This window comes from Rattus rattus, chromosome 2, assembly GCF_011064425.1.
Source record: "Rattus rattus isolate New Zealand chromosome 2, Rrattus_CSIRO_v1, whole genome shotgun sequence".
NCBI classification, from domain to species: domain Eukaryota; kingdom Metazoa; phylum Chordata; class Mammalia; order Rodentia; family Muridae; genus Rattus; species Rattus rattus.
Genome location: NC_046155.1, coordinates 150,005,697 through 150,019,389, shown reverse-complemented (window position 1 = coordinate 150,019,389; position 13,693 = coordinate 150,005,697). Strand labels below are relative to the sequence as shown.

The 13,693-nt window shown below is 42.9% G+C and overlaps 1 protein-coding gene across 1 annotated transcript in view; it reads left to right on the top strand.

Moving 5' to 3' along the window:
* The window catches only part of Prmt3 (protein arginine methyltransferase 3), an 89,012-nt gene that overhangs the window by 43,796 nt on the left and 31,523 nt on the right, over positions 1-13,693 (top strand). The window contains exons 12-13 of the mRNA XM_032893541.1: positions 7,959-8,146; positions 10,095-10,181. Of these exons, the coding sequence (XP_032749432.1) occupies positions 7,959-8,146; positions 10,095-10,181 (275 nt within the window). The remainder of the gene's footprint in view (positions 1-7,958; positions 8,147-10,094; positions 10,182-13,693) is intronic.

Genomic DNA, 13,693 nt, shown 5'->3' with positions numbered 1-13,693 from the left:
TTAGTTTAGTGTTAGAAAGGTTCTAAGTACCCCTCACCTGTAAGTTTACTGTAAGACCCCTATCAACTTGGAGCTTTTCTTCCATGTCTGTGTTTTTTTCCTTATCTTGTTCTGTTCCATCCTGGTAGAGGGCTGCACTTCTGGACCTTGTGCTTAGAAGACTTAAGTCCTTATGAACAGGGATTGTGTTTATTTTGAGGAAATGCATGGTTTCTTGAACACAGAGTGGAAAAACTGCTTATGTGTGGAATCGTAGTGCCTCCCTTCCATCTGCTTTTCCTGTTCCTCCTCACTTTCCCCTCCCTTCTCTGCTCTCAGAGCTGACAATGGCTGCCCAGAGATGACTGACTACAGGGACCTATCAGACTATCCAGAGTGCTGGGCCTTGCTTCAGCCTCCTGCCCTTAGTACCCTTCAGTTGTATAGGCAGTTACTGTATGTTTAAAAGCCCTCAGGGCAAACCAGGAGAGTTAGGGCAGGCCCTCCAGACAGTGGAACACTCTAGTAGCACTCTGTGTTCCCTCTTTCTCAAGGTGCATTGTTATCTATTCCCTGCATTTACCTTAAACCAGTTCTTGATCTCTGCTGTGAGCCTGGCTGGAGAGGATTTATTTACCCTGAAACAGTTGCTAGTCTGTGATTATTGTGATCTTTTCATGACTGAAGGAAATAATATCACTTGATGATTCTCTAGCGGCCATTGCCATCACCCTTGTTTAAATTATACGTAATCCTCACCACAGCCCCTTGAGATTTGGGGAACAGTCTCAAAAGGTGTCCAGGAAGACAATGCCATTAAGCAGCCAAGCCTGCATTTCTTTTTCTTTTTGGTTTTTAAGTTCAAATCTGTCTGACCTATTCAATATTCATGTTCTTTTCACTAAACCTTGTTTTCCTTATTAAAATGGGTTTAAAACATCTGACTCTTGCTGTGGGGTTCTAGGGCTGCCCCCCTCCATATCTCCCCAGTGGTGTCCATTGATCTCACTGAAGAACTGACAGCAGCTAATGCATTTAAATCGAGTGCTCAGTAAGATTCATTAGGCCCCCACAGCCACGGGACCATGGCAGCTGGAAGGGTAGAAGGGAGGTTAATGATTCTAGCTCAGTCCATCTTTTATATAACTGATTAACATTAGGATCATCTGAGGGTGCAGTGGGAAGACTTGGCATCCAGCTGCCCGAGCAGTGCTTTGGAATGCTATGTGTTAATATAATTAGGAGAAAGAAATAAAGTATGAGCAACGTGAAGTGAACCATCATTGCTACCAGATGCTCATTGTATTGTAAAGTTTTACTCTATGTTTTTCAGAAGGAATCCTTACCAAGCGATTGGTAATGCAAACGTTTTAGAGAGAATGATTGCATTATGGAAGAGGGCATGGGTATTATAGGCTCACAGGAGCATAATGGGTCCATGACTTAAATCTAAGTTCATCTTTCTCCTCCTCTCTCCCACGAAGGAGATTTAAATCAAGTGTAAAGAAATACTAAGTTCTTGGATAAAGAGAATTAGTGCCAGAAGTTGTCAGCTCACCCAAACTTACTGTAAAATATGGTGAAATCCCAAACTACTAATTATTAAAGGTAGATGAGAATTTGTGTATTTTCCCTTTTTTTAATGTTAAAAATTTTACAGTAGAATTTTAAGTACTGATATCTGCATGAACAAGTTTGTCCTCAATTTTAGCTGATTTTGAAATTTATGTGGAAAAGTACACAAGAAATGGCAAGAATCCATTAAAGTAGCAAGGCCCTTGGGTGGCAGGGACCGGAGGAAGAGCCCTGCCATGTGTTAAGTGCGTCCTGAGGTCTGGGTAATAAAACCATTACTGATTCCTGTGTGGGAGACTAGTTGAAGAAAATAGGAAATCTGGTATAGCCACAGATGTAACTAGAACATGTTATGATATAGGAAAACATTTTAAATAACAAATTAAAAAATAATTATTTAAAAATAAAACAAAGCAAAGTATGGTGGCTTACACTTGCAACCCCAGCACTTAGAAGTTGGAGGCAGGAAGATCAGGAGTTCAAGTCCAGCCTCAGCTATATCCACTGAGTTTGAACCTTGGCAATATAAGACCTTTCATTAAAGGAAGAAAGAAAGGGATAAAATGAAGCAAGGTTCAGCTAGGCTCAATGGTATATTTTTGCAGACCCAGCACTTAGCAGGCTGAGGCAAGAGGAATACTTAGGCCTTGCAGTTCAAGGCTAGCCAAGGCTACATACTAAAGCCTTTAAACAACCTTCCCCAGACAGTTTACTCTGGACAGGAAATTGAACATTGAAACTTAACCAGTGAATCAGAGAGATTACAAACACATTAGACTTGAGAGAAGAGGAGTTCTAAGAACTTAAATTTGGAAGTCCTGAAAGAATGATTTACACAGTTGAGGTCATTTAGCAGACTGTACTCAAGCAGTCAATAAAACAGGGAATCCATCCAGCTCCCACTTCCGTTTAATTTCTAACTTATCAGTGGATGAGTGACAGCTCCCAGAAAAGCATGAAGACAAGCAAAGGTGCTGCCTCTGTTAAGTGGAGGGCACAGGGTGTTCCTCCTCCCTCTGGAAGTGCCAGTGCTTTCGCTGAGGCTTAAGAACTCACTTCAAGATCATAGCACCTTACGGTCCTCAGAGAAAAAGGGCGGGGTGAGAGGGGGAGGAAGGGTAGATCTGGATGTATCTTCCTCAAGTTCTCTCCACCTTACTTCATGAGGCAGGGTCTTTCACTGGACCTTTGGTCATGGCATCCACAAAGACTTGGAATTAGGATGGGATCTGATAAATAGAACAGGTAGAAAATAGTGAGCCTCAGCACTGAGCCCTGTGTTTACCTCTGTCCTCGAAGTGCAGAGCTCTGTGGTGGTTTTCAGCTGCCTGCTGGTGGTAGAGAACATCCAATTCCTTTATTATTATTATTATTATTATTATTATTTTTTTTTTTTTTTTTGGAGCTGGGGACCAAACCCAGGGCCTTGCGCTTGCTAGGCAAGCGCTCTACCACTGAGCTAAATCCCCAACCCCTTTATTATTTTTTTTTTAAACTAAGCTTATGGCCTATAGTTTCACTGAGCCTGGTGGTTATTTCTAAAAGGATTTCCTGTGTAAACAATCAGTCATCTGCAAAGAGTCTTAATACTACTCTTCTGTACCTGGTTTCTTACCTGTAACCCTTTGATAAAAACAAGAAATGGACGGTCCTTTAGTACAAATGACTAAATGAGTAATTAGAACTTGACTAAGAATGAGATGTGAGCCAGCTTTCAAAGATCATAGGTAAAATAGCTGCTAATTACAGCAGGGCAAAGCAAGTCAGTTCAGGTAAGGAAGCCCAGGCACCCACTGTGGGAAATCAAAACTGACATGCCGGGGAGCAGAGGAGATTGAAATCATATTCTGTTAATAGCATGTAGAAGTAATTCTTATGGAATTGGCTCAAAATCAGCGATAGACTCTGAAATCATTATAGTAGAAGAGAACTGAGAAGCGGTTGCTAGCAGCATCCTTCTCATTACCAGAAAGGAATTGTTTTTTGACTTGTCATTACATGGTCCAGGTCAGTAAAAGCAGGTCCCCTCCTACTAAAAATCCCACTGCATTTTGGGTTCTTCAGGCTTTTATACAGTTTTGAGCAGGATGGCTAGCAGCCCGTGCCAGCTTCCTGCTTCTGATTTGCTTTACAGGGACAGTCACGAGGGGCTTTTAAAATATGGATGCTCAGCCTTCATGGAAGAGGCCTTTGAACACAGTCCAGAGGCAGAGCCCTGCTTCTGAGAATTTATTTTTAGTGCTTCCCTTTATATCATTGAGGTGAGAAGACTCGTAAGAAACTGAGATCACCCCAGTCAATGGAAAAAGGACTTGTTAAAGGGCAGGGAGTAATGCAGCCAGAAAGAGGACTCTGTAGGACCTGTGAGCTGCAGAGTGGAGGCTACTACCTGTGGCTGACACATTACACTGTGTGGGCGCCTGAAGATGACACTGTCACCTTTATTGTGAGCAGGCCCACATTTCTCACTTCGTTTTTATGACAGTGCCTCTCTGCTTTCCCTTCTGACAAGTGCTCATTTGCTTTATAAGGGTGGAACTCTTGTGTTTGAAGAGCAATGCAGTGGGCTGGCATGTAGTGGGAAGTCTGTGGTGTCTGTGGGCAGACCTCAAGACTTGCTTAGCTGTCTGGCTATCTTAGCAAATGAGGACTGCTCCTCCTGACATTACTTTACCTCCCTACCTCAGTCCCCTTCTTTGTACAATGGAGATTATAATTATTGCCAAGCTGTAGAAAATCTCAAAGTCTTGATGAGGTTCTTGGTATGACGTGGTTTTTCAATGTGTATTAAGTCTCCTCCTGTGTTCTTGCTGAAAACAAGATCAGCACTGGCCTGTGCCTTAAACAGTGGTGAAAGGGGTTTGAGCATGACACCTGTATCCAGCACATTGAGTGTCACACTGGCACGTAGATGGCAGTACACAAAGCCATGGAGGCTGATTCTGGGGCTTAACATTTCTTGGATCGTCTCTATACTATCTACTTGGTCTTTCCAACTTTTCACCACATTTGTTATTTTGGTGTATTTCTTTTCTTTTTTCTTTTTTCTAGAAATATCCTGATAATGTCATTTACTTTTTTCTGTACATAGTTCTTCAAAGTATATTCCAACCACATATTAAGTCTACCTAAACTAATGGAGCTGGTCACTGTTTTTGAGGTAATATAAAGGAATAAGTCCCAAGTGAGTAATTTCTAAGTTACTCTTGCTCTATAAAATGGCAAGAGTTTACAATGATTTAACTCCTGTGTGCTCACGTGTGGGAACTGGATTCTTGTACACCTCCTTTAGGGCCCGGAAGTTTGTAAGGCCTTCCCTAGGGATAAAGGAGTCCCCATCTTACTCTGCTCACCTCATGAGCTGTGCCTGTGACAGATGAATTCTGGGCAGTGAATCGAGAAGGACACAGATGTCAAAGCCATGGATTTATAAATGGTCTGGTAACTGGCTGCTTTTGTCCAATCAGCACTTGGCCCATTTCACCTATAAGCAGGCATAATTATTCAATTATAGCATCTATCTGACAAAAAACCAAAAGTGACAAATGTGTGAGAACGTGAAGGTAGAGTTCATGGGGTTCTGGCCTGGCCCAAGGTTAGGCCGCTGTGCCGAGGTGGACGCTGAGCCCCACTGACCTAGCGTCGATTACAGATCTTTATAAATATTCATGTCTTTCTGAGAGATGAGAAAACCATTTTTAAGTTCAAAATAAACACACAGGATTTTTATACCTTTGAAATATAATTAGCTTAAAAATTGTGCTTCAGCACTTGAAACAACATTCTGCTCTTGGCTTTTTCTCTAATCGTCCTTTACAGTTTTCCTTATGAAGGTGCCATCTTTGTTCGCCATCGTGTCCCTAGCACACCACACAGCTTGAGGGGGTGGCAGACGTCCAGGTTATATTTTCAGTGTGACAGGCCACATCCCTGCCCTCGCTCTGGCTCTGGCACTGTAGCACACTGCAGCTGTAGGTAACGGGTAGACGCTAGGGCAGTGGTCATACAGCGAGTTTACAAACCCAGGCTGCAGACTGTGTTGATGCATAAGCTGTGGTTTGCCAAACCCAATGATAGCATTTAAAAAAAAATCAAAACACAACGTAGTGAAGGTTTTTGATCATGCTCTGAGATAGAGCCTCGTGAACTATACTAAGTCATGTGATTATCCACGCCATGTATAATGAATGCTGCAATATGTTTAGTTCCAGTGACCTATAGAGCAGTGGTGCTCTAGTAGTGACAGTCAACAAGCCTGAAATTGCACCTCTTTTCTCTGGCAGGATCTCTGGGTCTGACCCACTGCCTGTCTTGTGAACAAGGCTCTATAGAACACAGTCATTCGGCTTTCATAATAACCACAGAAAGTGGTCACCTCAAAAGAAAACCAAATGGCTTCCAAGACCTAAAGTGATGCTTCACCAAAGCATCTGACTGTGCCTTACTGCGTTCCTCAGGCCATAGTGTAAGAAACGGCAGCTTAGCATGAAGGCCTATAAAGGGTATGAGAAGCTAGCCAGATACCCATCACTGCCTCAATGTCCGTTCTGTCTTCACTGTTTCACATGTGAAGGATGTGGCTCAGAACTGACTATAGCACCCTCAGTGGGTCTCTCTTTAGTCAGATCCTAGCAGCAAAGTAGGTTTTTTGAGGAATTTATGTTCTTCAGAATGGAGCTAGTTAGTGAGCTTGCCTTGCTAAAGGAGGAGGAGAGCAGGGCCCCGTGCAGCAGGCACAACTTGTGCAGAAGCCAAACTGAGGCAGCATTAGGCCTGTGTCCTGCTTTGATGTACATCCCATGCTGGCCTTTATTTTAAAGATAACTTAGAGCTGTTGTCTTTGGATAATACAGTTTCTAAGGGTGAGGTAAGGGTGGTCTCTAAGTCTGAAGATGAGCTGGTGATATGGGAACATGTAACTGACTTTTTTTTTTTTTCTGGATTCATGAGCTATTTATAAGAAATTTCCACGTAAGTCACAGGAAAGAGAAGCTCCGAGCTGTGTTTGTCATATATGTAAACTACATGTTTTTACTGTCCCACAGAATTTATCCCAGTTCTAAATCATTCCCCAGTGCTCCTTTAGTGCTACTTTAGCTGTCTTCTTCTCTGCTCAGCCCCCTTTGCTGTTTCTCTTGTGTCATAAACTCTGCCACTGGTGACACATCTGGTGCTAGGTCTCATAGGCTTCTGCTGTGTTTCCATTTGCATGCTCATGGTCTTCAGTTCTGTGTCTCAGACCCAGATAATTCCACCTCTTATGTTTCATCTTCTCATTGGCATTTTCATTGGTGTCCAGAGCAATGCTCTCATTCACCCGGGTCTGCCCATATTGATGCCCTGTAAAAGCTGACAGTCTGTTCAACTGCTAAAGCCAGGCACTGTTCCCGATTCCTCCTCATCTCAGCTGGCCATTCCTGAGTGCCACCTCCCAGCTGTTTTTCAGTTCCATTTCCTCCCCATGCCATAGCCTGACCTGGTTTTCACCACCCAAATCATTACATTTCTGAATTTGTCTGTTTGCCTCCCCATCATTCTTCACATAGCATTTCAAATGGTTGTTCTAAAACCAAAATCTGATCATAGTGCTACCCTAGGTAAAATTCTCCCTGAGTTATCATTTTTAAACTAAAGTTCAGTTCACTCAGTGGTTTGCAGAGCCCTTTCAAGCCTTGCGCCTCTGTTGTCTAGTTAGAATGCAAGTGCCAACCTGTAATGGTGACTGACACACTCTCTCACTCTGTTAGATGACTCTTTCTATCCTCACTCCTGAGCTGGTGTCCATTCTTACATGGTAGCCAGCTTCTCCTGTTAAAGCCTTGTCTGAATTTATTGGTTTTGGTAGGTGATTCACAGTGCCTTGTACTTCTCTTCTGAGACTGTCTGGGTGACATGAGAGCCCATCTCAAAATAAATAGATAAGTACAAATTTCTTGAGAGTAGGAATTTGTATCCACAGTGTTTAATTTAGATTGGAAGATACTTAATGATCATTTTATATTAAAGTATAGTATGAGCTGCTCCTCTACCTGCCCATAAAACTCCAGGGTGATTTCCCCCCTGTGGTGCTACATACTTTTCTGGATAGTTTTCTTTACTTTAGGGGAATATGTGAAATAGCAGTTTAGAGGGCTGTTTTAAGTTGTCATATTTTAGCTTTAATATTAGTATGTTTGTTTCAAGAGTGTTTGAGTAATTTTAATAGGAACCTATCGTTGGAATGTTGACTTTACCATCACAAGCATAGGCACTGGGGTAACTCGGTTGTCTCTGTCTCTGTCTTCATTGATCTCCCCCTGCTAAGTAATCCATATAGATAGGTTTGATATTTATATTTAGCCATTTAAAACCATCCTCTCATTGAAACGAAGTTGCTCCATATATGGGCATTTTCTTTATTCTAGTCTACCCTGACATTTGCACCATCAGCCTTGTGGCCGTGAGTGATGTGAGCAAACACGCCGATAGAATTGCCTTCTGGGATGACGTCTATGGCTTCAACATGTCCTGCATGAAGAAAGCAGTTATACCAGAAGCTGTTGTGGAAGTTGTAGATCACAAGACTCTCATTTCAGACCCTTGTGATATCAAGGTAGGTGTGTGAGCATTCCCTCTGTGTCTGTGGGGTTTGATGCTAAGACTCCCTGCATAAGCCACTGTCTAATAAATGTGCAGAAAACCCTTATGCAAAATGAGGGAGTGTCTGCATGTGGCCTGCACACATTTTAAATTATCACTTACTTCACTTACATTTATTACAAAGTGAGTGCTGTTCAAGTAGTAAACTGTACTGTTTACAGCATTTGAGAAGCTAGACCTCTGCACACGCTTGGTTCAGGTATAAAAAAATATAATGCTTTTAGTTCACAGTTGCCTTGATCCAAGGACATGGGTCATAGTAGAGGTGAGTGGTGTGTAGTGATAATATGTAAGGTGATCTTGGGTCAAGCACAGAACACTAGATTTTAAATTTGGAGGTCTTTAATGTGTCAGCAAAATGGCAGACAGATCAAAGCGTGATTTCATGGATATTATTGCTTATAGGAAATCCAAGTAGAAGACAGCCTTCTTCCTGACTTTCCATGTGGGCCTCCTCTGGTTGATTTACTCTAAAACAGGGTCAAACTTGCTTCTAGGCCATCAGTGCTTAGAATCACTTCTTACTCCATTTACCAGCCTTCAAATCCAAGTCCAGGAGCTGGTTGAATCACTTATACATAGTCTAGCCTCCTGGGCCAGAAGCCTGCATCTTCAGTGCTGGCATCTGCTTCACTTCTCACAGATCATCATTCTCATCCTATATTCCACTGTCAAGTTCTTACTCAGACTTCTTCCAGCCTCATTAGATTAATTAGCATGAATTTACCTGAAACCACATGGCTATGTTGAAATATCCTCATTAAGTTCTTCTGTGTTTATTTTTGTCATGTTAACCTATGGATTTATGGGACTGTTGATTTTACATAGGCTCACCATAGCTTGGTAGGAGGAGTCACACATAGTGAAGTGTGTGAGGACTTCAGCTGTGGGTTAGGGCAGTGTCTCCTTCCTTTTGTAATATATAGCTGTTCTCTGCATAAAGGAGCCTCCTCAACAAGCAAGCCTGATTAACTGTGGAGCTGCTGGGTTCCCTGGTGCACTGTGGGTCTGCTTCACGCTCTGGTACTCTGGTAGGAAGAGGCCTGTGGAGCTGTTTGGATCAGAGCAGAGGGGAAGTTGCTGTCACCTTGGCAGAGCAGGAGGAAATGGGGGAGGGGATGCTGGCTTTGCTTGATCCCTTAAACTACTGGAGTAGTTGAGGCAGCTGGTTTAGGGCTGACTCTCAGCGCGTTTTGAGAATGCTGTGATACCGAGCTTGCCTGTGCAGCCATGTTTATTCTCATTCTTCCTATACCTAACAGCCCTACACTATAACTGTCTTTAAAATGTTTCTCCAACTATCTGTCATAAAGAGGGTAGTGTCCCAGGCTGTCACTTGCCACCCCTTCCCAAAGTGACTTGGAGAACTTGAGCCAGGACAGGACACAAAGAAATACGCTGTTTCTGTCCAAGATGAACCCTCTGTCCTGCTCTTTGGTTTGAATTATTGTGGCTTTTCCTTCTATCCAAAAACACCTTCAAATATTGAGAGATGAATTTTTCCTGACAGTCTTTCCCTTCACCAGCGTGTGTTTTCAAGTTACCATTTCCTCTAAGATTAATGTCATAACCAGAAGCACAGTAGATGTGAGTGGTGTGTGGTGATAATATGTAAGGTGATCTTGGGTCAAGCACAGAACACTAGATTTTAAATTTGGAGGTCTTTAGTGTGTCAGCAAAATGGCAGACAGATCAAAGCGTGATTTCATGGATATTATTGCTTATAGGAAATCCAAGTAGAAGACAGCAACGTGATTTAGAGAAACATTAACTGTGACTCTTCCTTTAGCTTGGAAAGAATCCTCAGAATCATATATGATTAGAAGTTAGGGAATATTATGTTAGCCAGGCTTTGCTAGTCCTGTTTACTGATCTCTTTCTTTCTCCTTTCCAATGGGAAGCGTATAGATTGCCACACCACATCTATCTCAGACTTGGAGTTTTCTTCAGACGTTACCCTGAGAACCACAAAGACGGCCATGTGCACGGTAAGCTGACCCTTCCGCTTCCACAGATCCCACTGGCAATGCGGTTGATTGGCAGAGTAATGAATTAATTACCAGGCTTGTGATAAATGGGAACAGCTATTGCCATTGACAGTCTGTCTTTGCCTTTGCTCTCACTGGACAGATCTGCTTAATAGATGAGTAGAATTCAGAAAAGTCACTGCAGCTGGTCTGCTGATGATGTCTGAAGTCTCCGTCCTCAGGAGGTGAAGGATGGCCGCAGTAGACGGCCCTGTCTCCTACAGTCTGTTTACTTAGGACACAGACGTGGGCAATCTTGGTTTTTTATTTTTCTTTCCTTTTTTGGTTATTATCTATCATACTCAATGGGGAACTTTCTATTTTATCTTCAAAAACAAAAATTATTACTGTATGCCTTCCAGTAGGTCTTTACACCTAATCTAGATGTAAATGATCAACATTTGATCCAAATACTCGTTTGGCCCGGGATGTAGGTCTATTTGTTTATGGAGTCTCACCGTGTAGCCTAGTTCTGTCTCTGCAGGGACCGCATGCTTGTGTGGAGGAGGCCAGGCCATGTGAGCCCAAGCTGTAGGGAATCATGAGACATTTCAACAGAGAGGCAGGTACTCCTATGGTGCTAATGCCTCCGAGAATGTCTCATCACAGAATTTATGATAACATGCATCTTCCTGTGATGACAGGAGTGTGACAGCCCTTGAGCACATGTGCATGGGACATTCTGACACTCAGTTGTCATGATCATTTAGATTGGCTTGGCCTAGGATGCTGCATTGTACTGATGAGGACAGGAAACTGCTGTCACGTTTTACATGCACAAAGTGCTCTACCTTTTCCCTGACCCCTAACAAGCCTTGTTCCTCAGTGGGATTGTCCAACTCACCGAAAGAGCATGAGGGGGCTTTAACACATAGAAGTGCAGGCGTGCAGGAGCCATGCTCCAACTGCATCTGAAGCAGGTGAAGTGAGTTACACTCCAGACATAGTGAGCAGCAGTCCAGCAGCCGCTGAACAGACTGAACGGAGAATCTGTGTGCGCTCAGACCGAGACACAGCTAGGTTTAGCGAGTAAGTAGGCCATGCATCTCTCCTGTGCAGCAAATACTAAGGAAATCCTGGACTGGGGTCATGACTTTGATGGTAAAGGGTTCAATTCTCAGGACTCATATAGAAGTAAAAGGTGGGATTGATTTCTCAAGTTGCTTGCACTCATATAATAATAAGAAAATCCTTTTAAAAATATAGATCTTTGAGATTTTAAACCCTTGGAGAGGACGGAGATGTTCGGATAGGCATCTGCATTTCCAACAAACCTGTTCCTTCATAACGTGCTTACGTGATCAGTAGCCTGCCATGAGTAGGACATCCCTACCTAATACCTAAATGAGCTTTGTCCTTTACAGCCTGGCTCCCCCTTTGTGTCTGCAAACCCCTCTGTAGTGTGGAGCTATGGTACAACGCAGTCTCTGAGACATCCCCTGTGCGCATGAAGAATAAGTCAGTGCAGACATATTTCAGAGGGTGGGTATCTGGTTAGAATTGCCCTGCTTCTATTTGGGCAGTGCTGGTGATGGGCAGAGCCGGTGACAGGCAATGCCGGTGACCAGTGATGGTGGAGGGGGAGGGCTAAGGAGCAGCCTGGGGAGTGAGCAGGAGTTTGTTTCTTGTTTTTAAGTAGAGGGAGCAAAGTCTTTGGATTTTTCGTTCTGAAACTAGAATACATAGTGACAAGAGAGACAGTTTCTAAGAAGTTAATCATGTTTAAATATATGAACAACCATTTGTCTCCTGAGATCCCAAATTTGTGACCTAATTAAAAAACTAGAGAAAATTGGATTTTTCAAAATAACAAGGATACCCCTTGCATTTAATTTCCATAGCACGTGTGCTTCAGGCTGATAGGGCTCAAGGTGGTTAGAACCTTCCATGAGCAGACACCTTTTCTTTGCACAACCCCCTCTCTTGTTCACATATGCACACAGAATGAACATTTCTAAGCAATTTTAATTTACTAGAGTTTGTTGAGTATAAACTAAAACAAATAGCTTCATCTTGTGAATTCTAGTTTTTTGCTGTTTGTTTTTATTCTCTCTATATGGTGTGGGGGGGAGGGGTGGGGGTTCGAGCACTGGTGTCTTCCTCAGTCACCTGCCTTCATGGTACCTTGAGAAAAGTATCTCATTAAAGCAGACGCTCAACTTCCAAGCTAGGCTGAGGCCAAGAGAGATCCACCTACCTCTACCTCCCAGCCTACTGTAAAGGTACCCAGCAGTGCTCAGGTTTCTTCATAATAATAGGGCCTCAGCTCGGGTCTTTGCTTGCACATGAAGTGCTGAGTCCCGCTGAGCATCTCCCCAGCCTCCTCCGTGTCTTCCAGTTTGCCTTTAACGTCACTGTGTACCTATACCTGTGCGCTTTCTTACTGTGCCAGGCGAGTTTACAATGCAGTTTCTGTAAACTCCTCACCAGTGTAGAAGAACATCTCAGCTGGGCATGGTGCATGTGCCTTTAATCTCAGCACTTAGGAGACTGGGGCAGGAGTATTACAGCAAGATTGAGCCTTGCCTAAACTGGTATGAGATCTGCCTCAAACAAAACCAGTTTTCTTAAAGCACCAGTTTTATTTTTTTCTCTTTAATATTCATATTATATATATTATATATATTATAATATTCACATTATATATATATTATATATATTATATATATATATGAATGAATGCTCGCTCTGCCTTTGTGCACACCAAAAGAGGACATCAGGTCCTATAACCGATGGTTGTGAGCCACCATGTGGTTGTTAGGACTTGGACTCAGGACCTCTAGAATAGCAGTGCAGTGCTCTTCACTGGTGACGCTGCTCTTAACATCTCTTCAGTCCCTCTTTCACCATGTTTGCGGTCATTTTTAAGTACTATATTTACTGCCACTCGAAGTCAACCCTGACTATGTTTCTCTTGCTTTTCTTCTAATTATGAGTTTCCCAATTCTATTTCTTACTTAATACAATTAACAAACTAGAAGAGGAGCTCAGTGGTTGAGAGTGCTTACTTCTATTGCAGAGGCCCTGAGTTCTCTCCCAGCACTTACATGGCAGTTCACAGTTATCTGTAACTCCAGCTCCAAGAGATCCAACACCTTCTTCTGACATCTTTGAGCACCCACTCACACCTGACATACTCACATATGTGCAAATACCATACACAGACACACACACACAAATAAAAACAAATTTTAAGTAAAAAAAAAGTATGGTAATTACTATATAGTAGAATAAGGCCAGGCTGACAATTTGCTGCCCTGACAGTCTGACCAGCACTGTGGAAGGGATGCCAAGCCTGAGTATGCAGGGTATGTCACTAGGCCGAGGTTACAGCCAGAGAAAAGTCTTCACCAGCACTGGACTGTTGAAGAGTTGGTAGGCAGGGCAAGTGGGGAGCTTCAAAGTGCTCCCTGAAGGCTGAGTGCTACTTGACTTCCCTGTTTCTCCTTCTTGCTCACTCACTCGTTTTCCTG